The sequence below is a fragment of the Castor canadensis genome, chromosome 15, assembly GCF_047511655.1.
Source record: "Castor canadensis chromosome 15, mCasCan1.hap1v2, whole genome shotgun sequence".
NCBI classification, from domain to species: domain Eukaryota; kingdom Metazoa; phylum Chordata; class Mammalia; order Rodentia; family Castoridae; genus Castor; species Castor canadensis.
This window is the reverse complement of record NC_133400.1, coordinates 8148633-8173067: the sequence shown is the minus strand read 5'-3', so window position 1 is coordinate 8173067 and position 24435 is coordinate 8148633. Positions and strand designations below refer to the sequence as shown.

The 24435-nt window shown below is 42.7% G+C and overlaps 1 protein-coding gene across 2 annotated transcripts in view; it reads right to left on the bottom strand.

The window, feature by feature from the left end:
• Nucleotides 1-23969, bottom strand: part of Maf (MAF bZIP transcription factor) — a 320718-nt gene extending 296749 nt beyond the window's left edge. Inside the window, exons 1-2 of one of the 2 annotated variants that reach the window (XM_074055614.1) lie at nt 22404-23969; nt 10325-10385 (exon numbers count right to left, since the gene is read on the bottom strand). In XM_074055614.1, coding sequence (XP_073911715.1) covers nt 10352-10385; nt 22404-23518 — 1149 coding nt within the window. In that variant the 5' untranslated portion in view covers nt 23519-23969 and the 3' untranslated portion in view covers nt 10325-10351. Of the gene's footprint in view, nt 1-10324; nt 10386-22403 lie in introns of those variants that run through there. The other variant, XM_074055615.1, reaches the window with a different exon arrangement.
• Nucleotides 23970-24435: the final 466 nt, after the last annotated feature.

Below are 24435 nucleotides of genomic sequence, written 5' to 3'. Positions count from 1 at the left end.
TACTCAGAAAATTGGACTAAGAGGAAGCTGTCCAGAAGACCCACCCTTAGCCGCTGCTGATTGGATGAGAGAAATCACACCTTCCATACTCCAAAGCAGAGTCTAAGGGGAAACAAAGCAGGTGTGCAAAAAAGAGAAAGGGGAGGAAAGAGGAGCAGAATGAACCCCCATCCCCAAGCTTCCCCCAAGCCTGCTTGTATTTATACCCATAATAGACAACTGTGTCCTTATAATAAAGGAACAGAAACCCAAAGGCAGAGTTTTTGCATTGAAGAATACCTGGCCAAAGCATTTAGAAAATTAACATCTTCCTTGCAGTACCTCTGCTTTCCGTGGACAGCTCACCCAATCACAAATGGCAGTGACTCTGAGTTTTCTACCAGAGCAAAGCGTCCTAATCTGGGGTCCTGAAACTCCAGGGGGAGCCCATGAAGTCAGTGACAACACCCAGAAGCCATTCCCATTGTTGTAATGATTTACAGGATTGTACCCATTGTATGGTTTTCTCCTTCGGTAGGTAGATCAATGGAATTGCCCTCATGCTCTTGGTGATCTGATGAACAAAATTAATCATTCCAAACATGGGTAATAGGGGAATTTACAGATGGGACTTTGAGTTGAAAAAAAATTCAGTTAGGATTTCAGTACCTTAGGTGACCATTTCTCAAGACTACCCTACACAATGCCAGTTCTGTGAGATGGTTGATTAAAAAAATCAGGGTTTGTGTTCACATAAATTTGGAAAATATTTTGCACCATGTGTTAGTAAAATATGTATATGAAGTATACAAATTAGCATATAAGGACCATGAGAGGAATGATAGCAAAATGAAATGTTTAACTTTAGCCCAATAATTATTTGACCACAGGATTCCCCAAAGCACAGCTTTTTTGTTTTTAATTTTTTAAGGTGTGGAGGGATTTTTTTGTTTGTTTGTTTGCTTTGGACAAGGGCACATAATAACTATAAATTACTGTTCTATTTTTTTCTCAGTTGTCCAATTTTGAAAACATTTATTTTAAAGCAGAGAGGAAAAGATGATTATCATGGTAGCAAAATTATACCAATATAAAGCAGGACTTGCGAGGTGTCAAGGTCAAAATTTTCATCCATATAATACTGCCCATAGCCAAGCATGGCAGGGTGTTTACCCTGTGCTAGGTACTTGACATACACTATCATATTTAGCCCCACTCCCCTTCAAGGGGCTGCCCTGATCCTACAGAATCCAAAACCACGTGTTCTTTTTAGTGCTAGCACAAATTTTGCTGACAACTTTTTATTAAATGGTGCTTTCATTGGAGTGATCTAAAACTGATTTATCTTCACTATTCAGCAATTTCCTGAGTGCCAGTTGTACACCTGACACTTTACACATTACCAGGTATTAAGGAAATGTACCATCTATTATTTTTAAAATGCTGTTAAAAAGACAATCTTTACTTTTTGAGTAGAGAAAGGCTACTCCATTATCTTCCAAAATCAAACCACAGAATCATGTGTTTTTAGAGCTGAAAAGGTTCTCGGAGTTCAAGACAATCCTAATTCCATGACAGGGTTGATTAAAAATCAGAGTCCACTTCAAAATATTGTGTACTATCTGTGTTGGTATAGTTGGTGATATTTATATTGATACCCATGATCAATTTCATCTCCAATTTTATAGGGTGCATCATTTTTTAACTGTAAAGATTTTATTGTGTAGTGCTTAGTTCTATTTTGGGGGGTGGGGAACAGCACTGGGGCTTGAACTCAAGGCCTTGCACTCACTAGGCAAATGCCCTACCACTTGAGCCATGCCCCAGTCCTTTAAGTTGTAGTTATTTTTAGATATGGTTTCTCATTTTGGCCCAGGGCAGACCTCAGACCTCCATCCTCTTATTAATGCCTCTTGTTGAGTAGCTGAGATTACAGGCATGAGTTAATTCATCTGGTCTGTAGTACCTTGTTTCTAAATAGAATTATATATCCTTATTAATTTCTCATATTAACAGCTAATATTTAAGGTTGCAAAGACAGACAAGGAAATACTCAACAGCTCCAGTCCTCTACATACTAATCAAATTGTGTATATTTTCCTCTGGCGGGGGAGTCCTTCAACCCCACTCAAAAAAGATGACCAAGAAGGAGGGGACACCTGAGCTTCTACTACCCAAGCTGAGGTTTAAAACTGGGGTGTATTACTGAGGAGGCATGAGGGACAGACTGGCCAGGACAGGGGCCGCATGGTGTCTATTTACAAATGTCTGCATAACTGCAGCATAGGGTCAAGTGACGCCTTAATTCCTTTGTGCTTGAGTTTCCTCAGCTGTATAAAGAGAATTAAAATACTTGCCCCTCTAGTTTTAAGGTTCAAAGATGGCATAGATCCTGGTTCCCAAGAGATGCCCAACCATGGTGTCTAGGAAGTTTTGGACAACCTCCAAAGGTCAAAGTGGTGAGGAAGATCCTGGTCTTCAAATCTGTGGAATTTTCTCTAACTCGTGACATACTCGTACAGTCCTTATGTGACCACAAGACAAGCTAAATGTTAACTCTTCTTTAAATATAAAAAAAAAATTCTCATAATAGTCTCCATAATTACAGAGTCAGAGAAAAAAAGGTCTAGAGTGAAATTTTTTGATTAAATATGGCGGAGTCCGGGAGAAAAATTGTTCTAAATGGTGACTGTTGACCTCCACGTGTGTCAGCACACAACCACTGACCCGCTTTTTACATTTCTCTCTTCATTTTGGCAGTCTCTGTAAAAGCTGAGCTCCTGACAGTTATCCTCTCCAATACCCATAATGCTGGTTACATGTGCTGGAATTCTGCTTGCAAGTTTATGTTTCTGTACCTTTGTGAAAAAGTATTTTCTGATTTCAGAAGATAAAACTCTGCTAATGAGCACATGACAACTAGTAAATAATAAGTAGAATATCTTCTCTGGAAAAAATCAATTAATGAAATAATCTGGCGTTAATTTAAAATGATCACTTGTTTTACTAACACTCATGAATTTTGGGTTCTTCATTAAACATTGCATTATATGCCTATGGTGCTCTGTGTTACATGTCTGTAATTTATAGGGTACATTGATCTGTATTTTATTTTATTGCAATGTTTTGGGGTGTGTTTGTTGAGTTTATGCCAAGGACCCATTATCCCCCAGAGAGCCATACCAAGCTCTCCTCAGCATTAACAAATCCCAAGACTAAGTGTTCAGCACTCAGATATTAGCACTGATACCTCTGATCAATTTCATCTCCATTTTCACGCCATGTATCATTTTTCAAACGTAAAGATTTTATTGTGGTGCCTTGTTTCTAGATAGAATTAATTCTATAACCCTATTCATTTCTTATACTAACAGCTTAATAGTTAAAGTTGGAAATACAGATAAGGAAATACATAATGAAGAAACTTTAGGACCCCTCCAATAAATACACTTGTCCTCGATTTGACACACGTGACACAGTTTGACACACAAAGCCATTCAAAATGATGTCTTTAAACCCCAAGGGTCCCAAGAAATACACGAATAATTTTTGTTCAATATTATCAGCCACGAATTATTTTTTCCTCTAAAAAATTAATTAAAAATACTAGATGGAATAAATATTTCAGGAGACCAACAGCAAAATGGGGAAATACCATGTGTTTGGAGTTTTAGTGCCCTCTGAGTACAGAAATTTATTTGCAGCAAGCAGAAAATAGACAGCAAGCATAAAAACACAGCAGAGTTCCCCGTAGTAAAATTATTTATCAAGCTAACAAGGGAGGGACCCTTCTAGTAACAACAAGCCAGCGAGGAAAAGACATGGCTTTATATTTTACCTTTGGGTTAGCAAACCAGTAAAAATGCCAACTGACAAGCACTTCACATAAACATTTCTTTCTAAATGAGCTTCCTTGTTAGGGGGAAGGAAAAAAAAGTCTTCCAAGCTAAGGAGTACTATAGCATACAGATGGAAAATTCTAGCACGCATATTCTGACTCTCCGGTACACAAATAACATAACTGAAGAAAATAAGACAATGTGAATTACACGTGTAGTAACACGTGTAATTTGTGTAACACATTAGAAGTTCATTAAAGTAACTGTGCTTCCATCTCGATCATTATACCGTCTTCCTTGGATGTTTAGAAGTCATGGTTTTGGAAGATGCTTTTTCAGAGCTGGCTTTCACAGGCTCTGAAATCATCTTCATCCATATGTATTCATGTACACCGCTATTCACATATGAACTGCCGTTGCTCCTACTGTACAAGCCCCACTGCTGTATTTTTTTTTGCAGAGATTTATTTGATGAGAAAAAAAAAAAAGCAAATCAGTTTTTACAGTTTAGCTCAATGACACTAAACTTTGATGATAAATTACAGGGCTCTTGATCACAGCTTTCAGCCACAAAAAATTAAAATAATAAAAACGGAAAGAAAGGGGGAAAAAAAAGAAGCAGCCCTCACAGTGGCCAGATCCCAAGTTAATTGTAAAGAACTAGTAAAAAGATGCATTTTCAGAGTAACTGTGTCTTCCATTGCTCCACGAATAACTGGTGAGCTTACAATAAAATCAACACACCAAAATCTCGTCTTTCCTTAAGTGAAAATCTCAGCAGTTAACTGTGGCAATGGTGGGAAGATGCTTTTATTACAGAAGAAAGCAATGTTTGTGCAGATGGGGGAACAGAATGACACTGTAAAATGTTGGGTACAGGGAGACAGAAACACGTTGTAGGAACGACACCCCACTCTTCCTCCCCTCTTGTGCCTTAGAGAACCTGAATTTCTCGGCAATAGCAATGGCAAGTCTTTCTTCACTAATATCAGCTGGCTCAAACAAAATAGGAAAAAGCAAAAAACAAATTCTTTCTTTCTTTTCTTTTCTGGAACAGAGTGACATTTCAGGACGCCTCTGTAAAACCTCCCACTCTCAGGCAGGAGCTGCATTATACCCTGAACTTCTCTTCCAGGGTCAAGGCCCAAACTCTCCAGCTCTAATCCTAGCAGCCTGGTTTGGGAGCAGGACGTATTATTTGCCCACAGATCTGCAGGGATGGTGTACAGCTCAGATCATGTGCTATTTCATGACCATGGCCTTTTTTCCCCCTTAGACTAGGGTCTTGCAGAATACTATGTGCAAGCAAAGACCACAGCAAGCAGCTGTAACACTAAATAACTGTCTCCCACCTGCCCCTAGAGACTAGAGTGCTTGGAACACACTACACTTTTACTGACAATTTTATCACTGACAACTAAGAAGGGACCAGGCTTTGAAAATTATAGGGGTGAGAGTTCTGATTTGGTGGTTCTGTTGGATCTGTAGAAAGTTTAGTAGGTGAAGAGGCCGTGAGTCCAGGAAAAAATATGAGATGACAAAAGGCTCTGAGTATACAGCAAGCCTCTAGAAGTCTTCTAGAAAGGAGAGCAGCTTGGAGCCCTCAGACCTGAGCTTACTTACAGCCCTGCAGCTTGCAGAAATCCCAACCTTGCTCTGTTCCCTGTCTGCACAGGAGGGCGAATCCAGCCACAACACTCTAAAAAGACCCAAGGAAGACTTTTCCTTCTATTAGACAATGGCAAGAACCCATTTGAGCTTTAAAAGCGGGGGGGGGGGGGAGAAGAAAAATAAATCACAAAAAGTCCAGGAAAAAACCAATAACAAATAAACAAAACAGCCTTTGACCATCAGGACAGAACTTCAAATCCATGCTACCCACAGGAGCAAAGAATGAGAAAGCAGTTCTCAGCCCGGGTCAAAAAGGTCAGCACTGGCAAAGGAATTTCTGATCTCTCTTGGCTACCCTCACCGCGGAAGGAGAGAAATGCCAGGCATCCTTCCAGCAGGCCTGCACGCCTTCTAGAATGCAGTGCCTAATTACAAACACTGTTAAATGCAGAGAGTGCACCTTAAGATTTTCTGAAGGGATCCTAGTTGCTGCATTAAAGAGAGAGGGAGAGGGAAAGAAGTAATGGAAATAAACAGAAAATTCTGCTCTCCTGTCCAAATGCTCAGCCTAGTAAGACACCCCCACATTGGCTTTCTCTCCCTTTCCTATCCATCAGGACTTAAATGCATTTTAAAATATAAGCAAGCTGGGGGCCCACAGCAATATAGACTCTAGCCCTTTACTACCACTGGCAACAAAAGTCTCTATTTTGATGAACTGTATGTATGTGGGGTGGGGTGTCAGCCCTTACATACAGCCCCTTTAAAGAACTGCAAACTTCAACTCTGCTGCTGGAAGCAAGCTGCAGCCAGGGAAGAAGAAAAAAAGAAACTGTGTGTAGAACCCAATTTAAAAGAAGATGACCTTGGGGTCAATTTCTCGGAGCATTTGAGATCAATTCAATTCTCACCTCCACTGCCTACCTGCTAGCAAATGGGCTACCTGTGCTTCTCAATAGGCTGGCATGGCTGTGTGTGAATAACCACAAGATTAAATTACAGCATGTGCCCTTGGATTGTTAATTAAGGTGTTAATATCTTCCAGCAGCTTACACCTGAGGTCACTGCTCAGTGACCACTTTGTCTCCCAGTGATAATACCTATAAATCCCACAGCTGGCTTGATTTTCCCACTTGAGCATCTGAAACTGTGCTCTCGCCTACCTGATTTGGTATTCATTCATTCCCATCCAAAAGGATATCCGTGCTAATGGCTTTATTATATTCCCCATCCACATTGGAAAGAGAGGCAACTGAATTTTCTCTTGTCTGAGCATTTTCCAAATATGACAAATAAAGAAAGCAAAAACAAACAAATAAACAAAACCCCTCAACCCTGGTGCTTTGCTCATTTATTGCAGATAATTTTATTAGGTGCCAGGAAAAGCAAAAAATGCAGATGTGAAACAACAATTTGACAGTAATTCTTGGAGGGAGGAAAAGAAAATCTGAGCAAGTGCCAGGTGAGTGGAGTTTCAGCATTGACACCTGGAGATGACAGCAGTAAGTCTGAGCTTTTGCCAGGTGACTGAATGTGTGCCTTCACAAGGAAACCTCTTCACAGGCACATGTTTTGTTTTAAGTAATGAATGCTGTACTTCTGCAGAAATCCCTCTTTCTTTTTTCCTCCCAAATGCATGTTTCTTTCTTTAAGTCAATAGTATCCCAGAGTTGACTGAAAATAATACATATGGCAACATAGGCCAGTTGTGCGGTGTAATTAATTAATTGAATCAGCTCAGCAGCAGGCCAGTGCTGGCAAGAAAGAAAGGCTATGAGAAGGAGGTAGTCTAGGTTAGGGACAACCACAATCTAAATAAATAAACAAACAACAACAAAAGACAATAAGGGTGAGTCTGCATGAGGAAACCCTTTAAACAGAATTGTTTCTTCTAATTTTCTCAGTGCCAAAGGATATATTGAGACAGACTCATAGAATTTGTGCTAGATTGGTCCCTGCTGCAAATATCCAAGCAAGACAGCATCCTCCTTCTCATCCTGCAGGGTGGAGTATTTATTTTAAAAACCCACTGTTTAGAAGCCCTGAGAAGCCTTCTGGAAAATAGAGTCAAGGGCAGCCACTTTGATTTTTCAGAGATACCAAGAAATGAGAACTTAACAGTCTGAGTTCTATGCACTTTTGTACAGAAACACATTCGCCAATCCTGTTAAAATACTTGATGTAAATGACACCAGACTGTGGCACCTCTACTTCATATTTGAACTAAATAGTTGCACAGGCTGTGCTAAGGCACACACATCAATAGTGGGCATCGGAAAGCCACGTTTGCATTTTACTTCTGGATGATTCTGGGCAACATGGAAAGTACTTTGGTTTTTATTTTGTCACAGTTTAGTTTTACCTTAGGTCATAAAATAGGAAAGTCTTCCTTCCTTACATTTGATGGTTTTTAAAATTCATTATATTAAGGGTAAAATGTGTCCACACTGTAAGAGTAGGGAAAGTTGATGGATACATCAGAACCCAGGTGCTGCCTCTATGGGTTCCATCAGCGTCTCCTGTAGGTGACAGGAAGGCCACAAGCGGCTTCCCCTATGTCTGTGTCCCCATAACAGCACTGCACGACTTGGTTGCATCCAGATGGGTCTCAGCCCATGTCAGAAACATTCGAAATGGGCACAGTAAAGACACGAGCTGCCTAAGTCCCATTACCACTTCCAAGTTCACGTTTCAGCACGTAAAATGGAAGTGCATGACTGGAAGGGCTGCTTTCCACATTGGTGCAAATCCTGGGTAGTTTGGTTGCCTCCGAGTGACAGGTCAAGCTGTGAGATTGTCGAAGGCTAACCCAAAAGCCACCCCTTCACTTGTTTCCATGGCATTAGTCGCATCATGCCTATGGCAGTGATGCTACCGTGGAACAATTTCAGTAAAAATAGCCAGATTGGGTAAAAGTTAGAGAAGCAGTGCCAGGACATTGATCTGTGAGTTAGGAGACCATTCTTGAGAAATCAGAGCCCAGATAAACCATGCATTTTAGTTGATTTTCATGTGTGAGACTGTAACATGTACTAATAGAAAATGTTAGTCAGGATCAAGGGACACTGCCGAAATGGAGAATTTAATCTTTTTTGTGATACCACTTGGGACAAATGTTTTGAAATATGTCTGTGACCCATAGTATAATCTAGACTGTGTTTCTGAGAATAAATGAAAGATAATTAAATGTCTCCCCAAATGGTCTCTGATTTAATTTTCAGAACCTAGCCTAGAAAACTGCCAGAAATAAGCCACCAAGTTGTACACGGTTGAAATTAGCAAGAAAATCTAGTGGTTCACCCTACTAAAATCCCTTAACCAAAGTGACTTTCTAAGAATAAACTAAGTAACTCTCCCAAGAATACCAAGTATTGAGCTTTTCATATATCAGCTTATAATATCTAATGTCACAGAGGAACTTCAAGGAATTGTTCTCCTCCTTCCCAAATTCCCCATCTGACCAGCTGCCTTTCTCTTCTTTGCTCTCACCTGTCAATCATGTTCACAGCTGAAATTTGATTTCTTTCCCACCAGTAACCTTATATGAAATATTGCCAAAGGGGTCAAGACCAGTGTGAACCTTGCTTTTAGAGTTCATTAACTCTTTGCTCAAAATGGATGGTTTCAATGTCATGAAGCCTGCCACTGGGCCTGGATCATCATATGTAATAGGTGGTTTTCAAATTGCAATTATAAAGGTAAGGAGAAGAAAGGAATACAGTAGTGAAACTGCACGCACACAGAAGTATAAACTAACCCCAAAGGTATATGCTGAGTTAAAATCTATGTACAAAGAAAATGTTAATTTTGCAGAAGGTTAGCAAAGAAGCCATATCGTACATTCCCGATCTAGTTATTCAAAATGAGCCTCTCATCACAGCAGCAGTAGAAGTAAGTAATCAGATACTATTTTCAAATACAGGGAAAAGAGGACTCTCTTTTTTCCAGTGTTTTCAATGTATCCTTCAAGTACCTTCTTTGCAAAGAGCAGCAATTTGACAGTGTGACTTTTGCCCCCCTCAGTTCCTCTAGAAACCAAAAAAAAAAAAAAAAAAATGGACTTCATGCAAATTTCTCAGCAAGCAAAAATTTTAATGAAAAAAAAATCAAACTTTGTTCTATTAGCCAATGAGCAGCAACAAGAATACACACGACTATGACATTAAATAATTAGTGGTATAAGAGTGTTGGTCTAGCTCTCCAAACGAAGAAGGTTCATCATTAAATTCATGCTGAGATACTTGTAAATGAAAAGCCATTTAAATAGCACAATTTCAATTTTTTTTTAGTAGATGAAAATCAGATTTCTGCCTCCCACTTGTCTCTTTCCCTCCCCTTCTGCCTCCAACTGAAGTGGGTGTGACTACAGCCACATTTGGATGCAGAAGGAAGGACACACTGAGCTTTCAAATTACACTAAATTTTTCAAATGTGAGTTGAGACAGGAGGGTGAGGGACCAAGAATTTGGAATGCTTACAAAGTCAGGCAGAGCTGGCCAGGGGCAATGGATACCAGTTGCCGAAATTCATCCAAATCATCTAACATTCAAATAGAAGAAGTGCTTTGTTCAGTGTCAATAAACTAGTATGGGATAAGGCTGAAGATCTGAGCTCTACTCAGGCTGGATTAGTTCCTCTTTATGAGTCAGACATCTATGTAACGAAATAAATACAGAAAATAAATGCATGCTTGTTCTCACACACATTGCTCATACCCCTGCATCACCCCTTCAGAGACCTACTGTCACCCTTTGGGTTGTATGTGAACCCCAAAAAATGAAAACTAAAACTAGGAGCTTTTCACACTTAACAAATGAGCAGCACTGCTTGCTCTTTGTCCCCCTCTTGGCAACCTCCCTGAAGCAGGCACATGCATATCAAAAATCAAGATGTACCTCTTCGACTTCAGCCAACTGGATTTTTCACATCACTGATGTAGAGGATTCCCTTGGGTACCTGATTTAGTAAATATATCAAAATAAACAAAAGGTAATTAATAACCATGACTAGTTCTTCATGAACAGCTTGACTATCAATGAAAAGGGTAGTTAGACTAAAGGAAGGGTAATTTGGCTCCACTTGCTTTTGCAGGGTGGTCTTAGCCCAGCCAGGCCAGAGGAGGGGACTGCATGGAAGAGAGACCTACAAGGCAACCTCCTGGGAGACCTCGATAGCCATCAACCCATGGGCCTGGCAGTCTTGATTACTTTTGAAGCTGTCCTTAGTTCAAAGGGAACCTAGAGATTCCAGATTCTTTGTGGGAGGATTCGAATCATTTCTGATGAGGTTCTCTACTATTATGGCAGACTGCCCAGCCCCACTGCTGCAGCTTCCACATTACTGGGGTACATACTCTTCCATATTTGCACCTTGTCCTCCATGGCTCTGTTCTATTCTGTTAGCTGCTGATCTTAACTGCAAATGTTCTCTTAACAACTAGAACCATTTAGATACACCCTTTTATTTATTAACTTCTTCTCTGTTTAAATTAGTAGCAGGAGTACTTAGAATGGTGATATGAAAATGAGGTTGCTTTAAAAAAAGACTTTTTGCTTTGCAGGGAATAACAAAGCAAGTAATTCAGAGTACTTAGCTTTCTATGGCTCAAAAAACCCTTATTGCTATTAGCTGTACCAAAGTAAGTGGCAAAATAATGATCATTTACTGTTCAGAACCCAATATTTTCCACACAGCAGCTTAATAACAAAGCAGACCTGTCATTTCTTCCTATAGTTAGTCTCACTATACCAGTTCAGACTGTCAAAATATATTTAAAATCTAATTTTAAAAAGTCAACATGGCTACCTCAAATCTGTATACAATAACAGTGATACATTAGGAAGTCACTCTATTTTTTCCCAACAAGGATAGTCAGTTATTTTTCTTTAATCCCGCACACTTTTATGTGGATTACCTTACAGCTGATGAGCACAAACAGACTAGGTTCATTCCTGTGCTGAATTCTGAAGACTATTGTAACTGAACACATAATCTTTCTCCACTTAAATTGTCACTCAGCATAAGTCTAATTCTTCCAAAGTGTCTTTATATCTAAATAGTAAGACTATACCCAAATGCTCGGATAAGTGAATTTGCACCCTTGTATCTGTCATGGCTGTCAGAAATGCATTATGTGCCTTCATTCATGTTTCATATTAGAAGCACTTTTAAACTCTTCAAGCACAAACTTTTCTTCACATATGAATCTCTTGCAAACATAGTATTTCTACAAAAAAAAAAAACAGAAAAGAAATTCCAAAACTTGGAAGTGTATCAATAATATAACTTGTTCTCCACTTGAAGTTCAAATAGCTAATCTCTAAAAGCAATAAAAATAAAAACTTCCCATTTAAGATTACTTTTTTTTAATCTTTAGGAACAACAGATTTTTTTTTAGAAATACAAGTAAACAGTTTAAAAGCTTAAGAGATTGTGGAGAAAATATTGTTGTAATTTCTCTGGGGTGTTGCAAACATACGTTAGGCTTTGGCAAGGAATATTTGCATGAGATCATATACTTGTGAGGCATTTTCAATTTTAGAAAAATATTACAAAGCAATAATTGGACTAGGTTTTGCAAAATACCCGCCTTTCCTTCTTGACCATATCATTGATAGTCTCTGTTATTTTTGGAGAAAAGCAATCAGCCTCATTAAATGCAATATTTGGCATCTTGCCTGAAATCTCATAAAGTAGATGTTCTTTTTAGATCACTGGTGTCATTTTCCTCAGGATGACCTCTGCTCTCCCCAGCTACCTGGGAAACCCATCCTGTTATTCAGACATTCACTTTAAAAGGGAGGGATTGGGGGGGGGGGTTCTGTTTGCACACCTGAATAGAGTCCAAAAGCCATTGCGGTTTCTCTGTTCTCAGTACCTTTGCCCAGACCAGTCACTGGGGAGGGGAGTTGAGGGCAAGAGGGTCTCCTCGGGGAGTGAGATAGAAGAGATTTTTGTGCTGGACCACGATGGTGTAATCTAAGCCAGATGTCTGACAGCACAGAGCCTCTTACGCTAACCATGGATGAGTTTTTTAAAATAGCACAGGAGTGTGATATCCAAGGAAGATTTAAAGAAGGCTCCATGCCTTCCTAGTGCACTGGATTAACGTGGACTGTGGACCCTGAAAACGTGTACAGATTGTCAAGCCGTGTCTCCACACTCTCTCCAGGCACAAAAAGTTTGGTAGAGGTGTGTCGCCTGTCTTCTTTATGGGAATGTTGTTTTAAGACAGACAATGGAGGTCAAGTTCTTCTCCTGTATACCAAAGTATGGAATAGACTGATTAACTCCATCCCTAAGACCATTTTAATTTCATAAAGTCGAAACTGCAAGATCTAGCTTCATATCTTTCCCTTTCTCCAATGTGCTATTTTAAAAGGGCCCATAAATAAATAAGTAAATAAACAAATAAATGGCAGATGAAAGAATATGTTGAATTCATTGCCGGAAAATGGAGACACAAGTATCACTTTTTAATAGATTCAAATCTCAGACTGATAGTACCAGTTTTTTCTCCTGTTCTATCAAAAAGGATATACATATATATATTTAAATATCTATACATATATAGATATGTACATATCTATGTATATTAAAATCCGACAGTATAAAAATGTCTGGGATGTTGACATCACTGCTTTAGTTTCAACATATTATGTGTACATTAATAAATCCTCCCCTAACAGAGAAGGGAAAGAGATTTAGGAAGATACAATGATACTTGTCTACCTTAAGTATCAACTTAAGATAGAGAGTGCCTCTAAGAAAGAGGCCCCCCCATAAAAGGATCCTTTCTCAAATCTGTCGTGTTAAACTTTGTCTTATGGAGCCAGTTTCCGAGTGGAATGCCTGAGACTTGTCCCGCACTCTGTTAAATCCGGGAATGCGAGGAAGCTTCTCATCCTGGCATTATTGGAGAAATCTTAATAAAGTTTGCTTGGCTGACTTGGCTTTATAATGTGCATCAAACTGCATACCACGGAAAACCCAAACCATCTCCAGACTTCCATAAAGATTTTCAAACAAGCTGTCTGGACTTCCCCCTTTCCTTTCTCTTTCCCCTTTTGATTCTCCAACTGAAGAAGGGTGTGGGGGGAAAGGGCTGGGAAAATGGGCAGGAAATTTTCCTAGACTAGAACTCTAGTGATCCGGAGCGGGTGAGCTTATTTGCAGAAGGTTCCGGGACGCTGACGGGTGGGGCGGGGGTCTCAAGGTGAAGGGCGGAGCTTTTGGGGGCTGAATCCCGCTGGCTTCCTCCCTCCCAGCGCGCCCAGCACGCAGCACAGCAGGTAGTTTGGATTGTCCCAAGCCCAGTTCGGGCCAAGGCAGTCCTTTCGGAAAACTTTAACCAAATTCCAACAGATCCGAGCGCCCTGCAGGGTCGTTGGCGCCGGCTGGGAGCCCGCCCAGGGTCGCGCTGGGTGTGGCCGCCACTGTCCCCCTGCCCCGCCCCACGCCGAGTTGCTTCTTGGGCATCTCGCAGGGGCCCGCGGAGGCATTGCGGGTGGCCTTGGGCAATCGCTGGTCCTGCCCAGCAGTGCGCACTTGCTGAGCTCCAGCCAGAGGCCCCCACTCAGCTCCCGCTACTGAACCAGGGGCAGCGATACTCAGGGCGACTGGGCTCCACCCGGCAAGCTTAGAAAGGGCCCTGGACCAGATGGATAGGGTATGGATAGTGTGTGGTCTGGTTGTGCCTGGAAGTTGGAGATGTGAGTGGGGAGAGGGGCCACCCTCTGCATCCTGCCCGCCTTCTTCACTGCAGACTTCAAGACTCTCGCCAGCAGAAGAGGCAGCCAGAGTTAAACATCCTGGAGCCACTCACCCTTCCCAGCGTCAAGCTCCACAGACCTCTCCCATTGTCCGCACTTAAACTATGCCAGGAGTGACCTAGGCAAGGCCTCAGCTTTGGTGACTGCTGTCTGGCTTAAGGGCACTGCCCTCTGTGGCTTTTTCATGGCCTTGTGTGACCAGGCATGGGAGGAAATGGGGCTGAGGAGAGGACACTGAGATGGGACAGGGGTCAGATGGTAAGGGAATCAAATCCATCTGCTAAGGACCTCACTATTTTTGACAGTCTGAGGGAAGTTCAGGGCCTGTCAAAAGTTTATCAGTCACTCTGCCAATAATTCTTCCTGGTGAGAGGTGAGGACCCCGAGAACGACTTGAGTTGACCTCTAGTGATTGGTGGTCATAAACCAAGGTTGGGCTTTTTTAATAATACTTTCTCTAGCCTCTACACACAACCCCTTCCTCTCCTCTGCTCTCTGGGCCTAGGATGGGATTGCCTATTGTCCTGGGGACCTTATTAGGCCCATATTCTTCTTCTGGTGAGTCCCACACAGCAAATCAGATACCTTTTCTACAGGCCTCCAGAAGTGGATGTGGTTATGGAGAATTATCAGGGAGAAGAGAACTTGCTCCCTTGCTGGGATTTTCAGGCCAGGCTTCTTTACAACTGTCCTTGTTGGAGATTCTAGAAGGAAAGTTTTCCAATCCTCCCTGCCTAGTTCAGTAAGGTTTCAGGGCCTCTCCTGATCCATGATCCCTGATCCAAAGAACCATCCACAAGGAAAACCCTTTCTTCGGAATCTTAGCTCAGAAATGGGCAAGGTTGAGAGTGAGAATATTTAGAACAGAGAAACTCTGAAGCAAAATCCCCATGTGCAGCTCACACCCCGGCCTGGGATGGGGGTGAGAGCCTTGAGGAGTGTATGTGGCAGGGAAAGGTGGAGAATACTGTTCTTCTCCTCCCCCTCTTTTTCCCAAGCCCTGGCAGGCACCCCTCCCTCATCCTCCCTTCCTAAATTAATCCCCCTTTCAAATCGTAACTAAGATCCAAGATGACTCTGTGCAGAAGGGAGGAATGTGATTTTGCAATCCAAAGTCCTAATTATAGAGAAAAATTGTTATTTAACAAAAGGGAAGGAAAAGAAACTGAATTTTTGTGTTAAACTAACGGAGAGGTGAATGGTAGATACCTGCTCTGATTTGAGTAAGGCACTCTGCATTCCATTCATAGCCTCTTGGTGGAAAATGTGTTCTGGGAGTTTCTTAAAACTGGCCAACTCTGGTGCCAATTCATATAAAGATCTGATTTCTGTGTGCTGTTGATGTGTACTTTCTATCTCAGACTTGTTCTGCCTGGCACACTTAAGGCACACCAAAAAGGGCTTTCAAATTTAAACAATAAAAAGTGTCCTGATGTCACTGAGTGTGGTGTCTGACTGGTCCATCAAATCACCAATTGAAATATTTATAAATGCCCCCAAATGAAGACACTAATGATTTCCTCGAAGTATTCCATTTGGGTTTGGGTCCCCAAATGGCTTTTCAGAAAGAAACCCAAGTGTGTATATTTTAAAGAAATAAGCAGCCATCACTTGTTTGTACCTGGCTTATGTGTATGCTGGGTCTGACTCTGACACTGAGAAAATAAAATTCAGAAGGACACTTACTGCAGGGACTCTTGTCTTAGAAGTTCTTTCTCTAGCTTTCCTCCTCTCCCACCACCTACAGATAGAGCAGAGAACAAGGACCCAGCTTTGCTGTGTCTTGGCACTGAGCAATTCAGTTTGTTTTTTGTTGTTTGTTTTGTTCCTCTTTAAAGGATAAAGATGCTCCCAATTTGTGAGCGGACTATAGTTCTTTATGCCCCAACAATCATGAGACAGTCTGGGAAACTGAATTCTTTCACCCTATCTCCTACTCCTGCTAGAGAAAAAATGCCAGACAGAGATGGGCTTGTTCAGAGGTGGGGTGGAGCAATGCCTGGACAGAATTCCCCTTTTCTGAGACTTTTGATGTCTGCATTTTGAAGATTTATATTAAAAGTGAGAAAACTTGTGTTATGGGAAGTGGGTTAAAGGATCTTCCTACATTTCCAAATAAATGCAAAAACAAACAAGTTCTGATTCTGAGGGCTGGACCCTGGACTGCCTCCCGTAAGGCTCTTGTCTGGACTTGAAACACCTTTCAGATCAAGGGATCCACTAAAAGTGAAAACACTTTCAAGATTTCTCTTATTTTCCTCACAGTAATAAGGAAGGTGCAGACTCCAGATTACTCATTCAGCATCCTAAGAAATAATCCAGAAGGGTGAAAATCATAGCCTCTCACTGCAAAGAAAACTGCCCCCAAAACCTCAAAACAAAACAAAGACGAAGACATTTCTTCCAAGAAAGGGGCTACATTATTTTTTTTAAAAAATCAAATAAAAGTGACTCACAGTGGGAAGACTTGCAAATCCACAACGCAAAACTGGTAAAACTAACTGCCTCTCTCCCTTCCTTACTGGAGGTTTCTTCAAGAGCTAAGGTCACAGAGCTTTGGTGGGTGGGTGTGTTTTTCTGGGACCTTAATCAGACCAGAGGGATGAAGGTTTTTACTCACAGATTTTTCATCTCCCCTTGTATCTCAGTTAGTCTTCAACTATGGGCAGGCCAAAAAAGAAAAAAGAAAAGAAAAAATAAGGAGACACCCCGTGTGGCAATCAGATTTTTAAATGTATTGATTGGCTCCTATACCACAGGAGAATTTTATCAAGCCAGCCAAGAGAATGTGAATCTAGAAGCAAATTCATCTAAATCAAAACAAGGCAACGACAAGAATGCACTCTACACAGGAACCTTTGAATGCGTCCCTTAGACAAGGTAATGCCGGGAATGTGGCTACCCAGACAGCTGTGTGCCATGTTCCTGAGGATGACTACCATTTTCCCTTGGTGCAAGCTTTTAGGAGGAAAGCTGGATATCTTGTTTGAGACCAGAAGAATCTAGAATTGATGTTACTAAATAAAAACGTCAGGGGTAAAGGTATAAGGGAGTCAAGATCAGTACATTAGCACTATACGCTCAGCAATAAATAGAGTTTTTCCCACCGGGTGGTCTGTGTGGAAGAGGACCCCAGTGGCTATGGCCTGGAGACAGCAAGAAAATGATGTCTAGATAACAGATTTATCTGCTGGGCAGAAATCAGACCTCTGTCTATTTGATGTCAATACATTAATGTGCCAGATACATTGTAAAAAACTATTACATGGGTTTTGAAAAAGGAAACATGGAAAAAGCTGGGAAACTAAAAGGGGGTGATTTTTGTGAGTGTCAGGGACTAGAAAAGGGGGGGCACACACAGAGGGCATATATTTAACCATGTATTTTGTTACATATTGTTTTCATTTACAGCTGTCTGTAAGTGCCCATTTGACATCACAGAAACACACAATATTATCTAGGGCCTGTGAAAAACTAGTATGTCCCACTCTGCCAATGCTGACACTGGAGGTGTCAGTTTGAGGACAGGAATCAGATTATTATTTTTTCCTTAGCAAAATCCTCTGCCAGGGAGAACAGCAGAGCATGAAAATTCACTGCTTTGAATGTGCACGTCTAGGTATGCTTTTAACACGCTAGCTGCTACCTTTCAGAAATTGTTCTCTATTTGTATGTGTGTACCTAGACGTGTACTTGTAATTTCAGGGGATTTTTAAAACTAATATTCCAGGTTGAAAACAATCACACCTGTTCGGTTGAGCAAACCGTACATCCAAAAGACACCTGCCCCTTCCTATGTGCCTGCACATAAGACCCTTCGAGAAGAGGACAGGGGTTATACATTTGACAGCTTTCTGTAACACAGTAATTTTTCTGTAAGAGAAAGACTAACTAGAAGTCAGTGGTAAATTGCCCTCTAAAACTAATCATAAAAAAATAATATTTTAAAATGTATAGCTCTCATATAAATTTCATTTTGGAAATACACTGGTAAGGACACGTTGCTGGGGCTTCCAAGATGTGGTATGTCCTACTGATGGCTCCAACTTTCAAGTGAGCAGACTCAGTTCTGTAATTGGAATGAGAGGAATTTTAACACTATTTAGACAAAGACTCAAATGCAGTATAAAGGGAAAGGCTAGATTTCCTTTGTTTTTTAATTTACAGACTTATTTATAATAAAGGGGTACCTGGGGAGTACTTAGTTCTTAAAAAATAAAAATTATTGGTGTCTGCCACAATTTTCCACAGTTTTTAATAGTTACTATTCCGAGAGTAGCTTTCAGTACAAGTTAACCTTCCCTGAAAGTCCACCCTTAACGACACTTCTCTGCTTTATTTTCTAATGTTGGGGGTGTTGGGGGTGCTAAACTGGCCTTTGCTATTGAATTGTCTTGTGGAATTCCAGCAAGATGCTTAATTGCTGCATAGCTGGAGTTTTTGTATTTCCAAACCCAGGTCCCGGTCTTCACAAAATCACTGCAATAACTGTCTTGAATGTCCTTCTTATTTTGAGCTGTTTGCCTCCATTTGTAAAAGTGGCAGACCTATTTCTGTATCTTCAGAGGGCGACTATGTGTCGCTCCCCTGGTTGTGATCAGAGAAATCAAAATCTCAGACGCCCAGGACAGCTAACTGCCAGCACAGGGAAGTAGATTTGCTAGGAAGACTTTTGTTAAGCAAAATTAAGTGTGGATTTGGGAACCATATCCAAACTGTCACATAAAAGGAAGGTGGAAATATGAAGGGCAAACACTTCTTCGTGTTCTGTGAAAGAGAGGCAGGAAGGCCGGTGATAAACCGGCCAGAACACATCACAGCCAAGCCCAACCTGTGTTCTTCAAAATAAGGCCCTCGTTCAGAGTTTCAATATTATCTTTTTTTTTTTTTAGAGAATTGAAAACAAAATAAAACAAAAGTCATGGTGTTTGGCTATATTTTCAAAACAGTACTGGCTTTGTCTAACGTTCTGTTAGCTGCTAGGGAAGTTGACATAGACTACGAAGTACATGAATTTGTAACATTAGTTGCACGAATCTGTGTCAACTTAAAATAGGTCAATGCTTAAGAGTTCTACTGGTTGAAATCTTTCCAAACAATATTCAAGTGAGCCCCCATCCGCAGCCTATTTTGGGGTAAAAACCAATACACCAAAGCACAGTCTTCACTCTACAAAGGCATTATATTTTTGTTTATATCTGGAGGACTAAGGTGTTTCACATGGAGACAGTCCACTGAATATTCTTAGTGAAGTATGATCTGATAACAGTTAAAACCAGCTATGAGGTGGCACTTTTGCAAGTAAGGGGTGGCTTTTCTTTTTCCTATTTACGACAAATGAACTGTGAAGTTAAAGAAAAAAAGCAAAACAAAACAAACAACTTTGATTTGTCCAAAGTGTTTATGCTTAGTCTTGTCAGGCCTTGCTAACAAGAAAATCATGGCGTATAAGGGAGGAAGGAAAAATAATCAATTTTAGCCAAAAGGCAAGAACTGTTTGTCTTTACCATTAAATGCATATGTGGCCAGCCATCTCTGCTGGGTCATATTTGCTGGTTCCTCTTTCTCTAGATGGATTTGTCCCTGGGTCAGAGAAACTAAGGGCTATGTTCTACTTTTTTGTTTTCTTGTTTTTCTTTTTTGTTTTCACCAAAGGACAAAGATGGCCCAACTCATTTGAAAACTGAAAACTTTGGGGACAAAAAAAATAGAGAGGTCATAATTTATGTCTATATTAAGTATTACTAATTACTATCGGGGACCAGCCTCTTTGCCTCACACAAGAGCCTATAATTTCACCCTGAGTTATTGCTTCCCTCCTCCTCCCGTCTACTGGAGAAAAGGATGCATTTTGTACTTCTCATGCAGTTGTTGGGCCCAGTTAAACTGTACACTAAGAAACTGAGTACAGAATCAAAAAAATGCAGTTTATTATTGTAGATTATTCTTTCTCTTGATATAACCAGAATTGAAAATGAAAGAAAAGCACATAGGAACATCACGCATGGTTAGTTAGTAACTCAAGATATAAAACAATTTTGCACAGCAAAATATGTAAAAGAAAAGTAACTGACAAGATTTTTTTATATTTATTGTGGTAAGATTTACTTTTCATTTTTTTTTAAAGACAGGATGTCAGTCCCTGAAAATAACATTTACTGATTATTGCCTTTAAAACTGTGGATTTTTTTTAAGTTACAGAAAATCCAGTTCTGCACCACAATACAACTGTAAAAAAATCTGCATCGTGTTAAAACTGTGCAGTAATGCCATTTTATAACTGCATAAATTTTATTAGCGTTCTAAACAGTTTTGCAATTTTTTTGTATTATATGCTTGCAGGTTATGTCTTAGTGCAATTCAGTCCCAAATACTTTAATTTTGAAAAAAAAACATACATTTTGAATGTAAAATACCCCTACAGATATAAACAGGGGTGTTTCCCCTTTTAATACTTTGGTTTTCAATACAGTCAGTGGTATAGCAAAAAACTACACATACCCAACTTATATTTAAGTTGCAAGCACATGCTTTATAATCTACTTTTTTAACAGTCCCCTTGCAAACGCTACCCCCCTTAACATCACAACAGTAGACAATTTAGTGCATCAGTCTTTAAAAAAATCTACGCCTACACAGACCTAACTCTTTCAAATGTATCTATAACATTCCTTTATCTGTAGCATACATTTTAACTGGGCTAACAGATTATAAAAACTAGAATTAAATTATATACTAGAAACCCATAGCATTCCACATTTGACAATGACCAAAAGCCAAAAAAAAAAAAAAAACAAGAAAAATAAAACAAACCAAAAAATAATGGGGCAGATTTCCTTTCTTTTCTTTTTTTTTTTAAATAAATTTTAGACTGCTTTCAGCAACAGCACGATTTAAGTCCCCAAAGTGGGGCATCCTTCTTATTAAAAAAGAAAGTATTAATAAGAGTTCTGCAATATTCACCATGTTAAATTTGTAACCCATTCTAGCATCTTTGACAAGGAATGCCTTGAGTGCATTTACAGAGGAGGCTGAAGTTCTGCAGAACTCAAAGCAGTTTGGGAGCAGATGCACACTTTCATGGGGAGAAGGATCTAGGGTTGCACTTTATTTTGTTCTGAACTCAAAAAAGTCATGAGGCAGTAAAAGAAAAGTATGAATGCCATGCTCTACGTCTTCGAACGTCCATTTCCAAGCCAAAAGGGAAACAAAAAGAAAAAAATAATTATACCATACATGTCCAGCATGCAGGCTTTTTAATTACTATAATGTCTCTTTTCCATAAAGTCTTTGAAACAGTTATAGTCCATTGTTGCTAAGACAAGGTAGCAAGCAAACTAATGCATGAGATGAGAATGAGTTTTTCAATGGCAGACTGAACTCTCAGATTTGGCATCAGAAGGCCAAAACTCACAAGTCACACCCAGAAAGTTGATGAAAGCTTGATTGTGGTGGGTTCGTGAGGATTTTTTTCTCTACTTTAGCATAACAATGCTAAAAAAAAAACCCGATGGAACTCAGCACGCTGCAAGTCTATAACATTTCACATTTTTTTTTTCTTTTGCAAGCTCAATCTCACATGAAGAACTCAGGAGGAGAAAAAAACCTGCTTTTTTTTTTCTTTTATCTTGGAGAAGATGGGTGGAGAGGGAGTGAGGGTGAAGGTTGGCAACACAGCAAGCTCCAAAAGGTAAAATGAAGAAAAAAAATTCCAAACAAAATGAAACACACACACACACAGAGAAAATGAACACCAGCTCATGAACTGAAGAAAAAGAAGAAAAAAAATATATGCGAATGAGGCTGACTCCAAAGGTGAGCAATGTTCACATGAAGCACTCTCCTGGGATCTTTGACCATTGTGTAAGTCCGGAGGGGTTGGTGTGTAAAAAAACAAGCTAGCAAGTTATGGGGAATTGCAGATTGGCAATCCATGAGCCAGACCCCCAGTCCCTCCCCAACTTAAAACAGCCACCGCCACCACGAACTCGGAGCAGGGTGTGTGTGTGTGTGTGTGTGTGTGTGTGTGTGTGTGTGTGTGTGTGTGTGTGTGTGTGTGTGTAGGGGGCCAAGGGGGCGACCTCGGCAGGGAGGGGGCGAGGTGGTGGCAAGTGTGGCTGTGCAACTAGCAAGCCCACACCCGAGCCGGACCCCCACGGAGCACTTATCAAGGTGGCTAGCTGGGATCGCGTGTCAGACTCACATGAAAAACTCGGGAGAGGACGGGTTGTCGCTGCTGGAGCCGTTTTCTCGGAAGCCGCTGCTCACCAACTTCTCGTATTTCTCCTTGTACGCGTCCCTTTCGCGCACCAGCCGGGAGATCTCCTGCTTGAGGTGGTCGACCTGCTGCAGCAGCTGGTTCTTCTCGGACTCCAGGACGTGTCTCTGCTGCACCCTCTTGAAGCGGCAGGACTGGGCATAGCCGCGGTTTTTCAGGGTCCGCCTCTTCTGCTTCAGCCGGATCACCTCCTCCTTGCTGACCCCGCGCAGCTGCCGGTTCAGCTCGCGCACCGACATGGTCACCAGCTGCTCATCGGAGAAGCGGTCGTCGAAGTGCAGGCCGCCGGTGGCGTGGTGCGGGTGCAGAGCGCCCCCCGCCCCCGCCGCGCCCCCGCCGCCGCCGCCTCCGCCGCCGCCGCCGCCCCCGGCGCTGGCCGGGCCACCGCCGCCCGCGCCGCCCGTGCCGCCGGCCGAGGCGGACGCGCTGCCCGCGGCGCCGGGCGCGCCGGCCGTCGGGTGGTGGTGGTGGCCGGCGGCGTGGTGGTGGTGGTGGTGGTAGTGCGGGCCCGCGCCGCTCTGCGCGGCGGCCGCGGCGATCACGGCGGACACCACGGCGGCGGCGGGGCCCATCTCCTCGCCGCTGCCGCCCAGGGAGGCGCCGGCGCCGGCCCCGGCCGCTGCGGCCAGCTGCTGCGCCCCGCGCGCGTAGCCATCGAAGCCGCCCTGGAGCTGGTGGCTGTTGCTGATGAGCGCCTCGACCGCGTCCTCGGGGCTGAAGCCCAGCGCCTCGGGGTTCAGCTGCTGCGGATAGCCGGTCATCCAGTAGTAGTCTTCCAGGTGCGCCTTCTGCTCGCTGCCCGAGCCCGGGCTGGGCGCCGAGAAGCTGGGGGAAGGGGGCACCGAGCTGCACGGCGTGCTCATGGGGGTGGAGGACAGCGAGCCCCCGGCGATGAGACGGCCGCACTGGCTGATGATGCGGTCGGTCTCCACCGGTTCCTTTTTCACTTCAAACTTCATCAGATCGAAGTCATTAACATATTCCATGGCCAGGGGACTGGTGGGCAGGTCGGAGTTGCTCATTGCCAGTTCTGATGCCATTCTCCTGCCGCTGCCGCCGCCGCTCCGCCAGATGGGCTGCAGGAGAGGGGCCAGCGGGCTGTGCTGGGTGGCCAGCGGGTGAGCCAGCTTGCCGGGCTGGGGCGCTTCTAGCTCGTGCGGCGGTGGCTGGCCCGAAACCTCCGAGCGCGCACACACCCCCCCGCCCTGCCCGCGCCCCCCGCGCCCGCCCTCCCTCCCCCCGGCTCACGCCAATGTGCTCGCTCGCTCGCCCCGGCCCCTCCTCGCCTGCTCGCCTCCGTGCGCGCCGAGCCGGCGGCTTCAGGCTCGGGAAGGTCCTCCGCGGGCTGCGGTGGCGGTGGCGGCGGCGGCGAAGCCGGAGGAGCCCGGCCTGGTGCGCGGCGTCCCCCGCTCGCCGCTCCGCTGCGCGCTTTGCATAAGGAGGGCTCGACTCGCCGGCCGGGCTGCAGGCGGGGCGCGCGCGGCGGCCGCTTGGGGCTGGAGGCGCGGCGGGCGGCTGTCCGGGTGGCGCGGGCCTTGGCACGGAGGAGTTAACACTTCATGCTTCTCGCCTCCTCTTCTGCCTGGCTCTTTTTATTATTATTATTTTTTTTCTCTTTCCTCTGTCGCTCCCTCCGTGCAAAGTGCAAGACAGAGGTGCAGGCCGGCTGGAGAACAGGGAGGGGGGACTTTAGTTCTTTCTTGCCTGTTTTTTTTTTTTTTTTTAAAGCAAAATAGCAAAGTCCCGGGGAAAGGCGAGGCAGAGAGCAAAGGGAAGGGGGAGGCCGAGCCGATGAGCAGCCGGAGCTACAGCTCGAAGATGAAAAAAGATTTTAAAGCCTCTGATCCAGCAAGAAGAGTTTAAAGCAATTGCTGAGTTTTATAGCACTCGTGACGTCAGGCCCAAATGGGAAATTGACTGGCACTCCCGGCCAATGAGAGGTGGCGAGAGCGGCCGC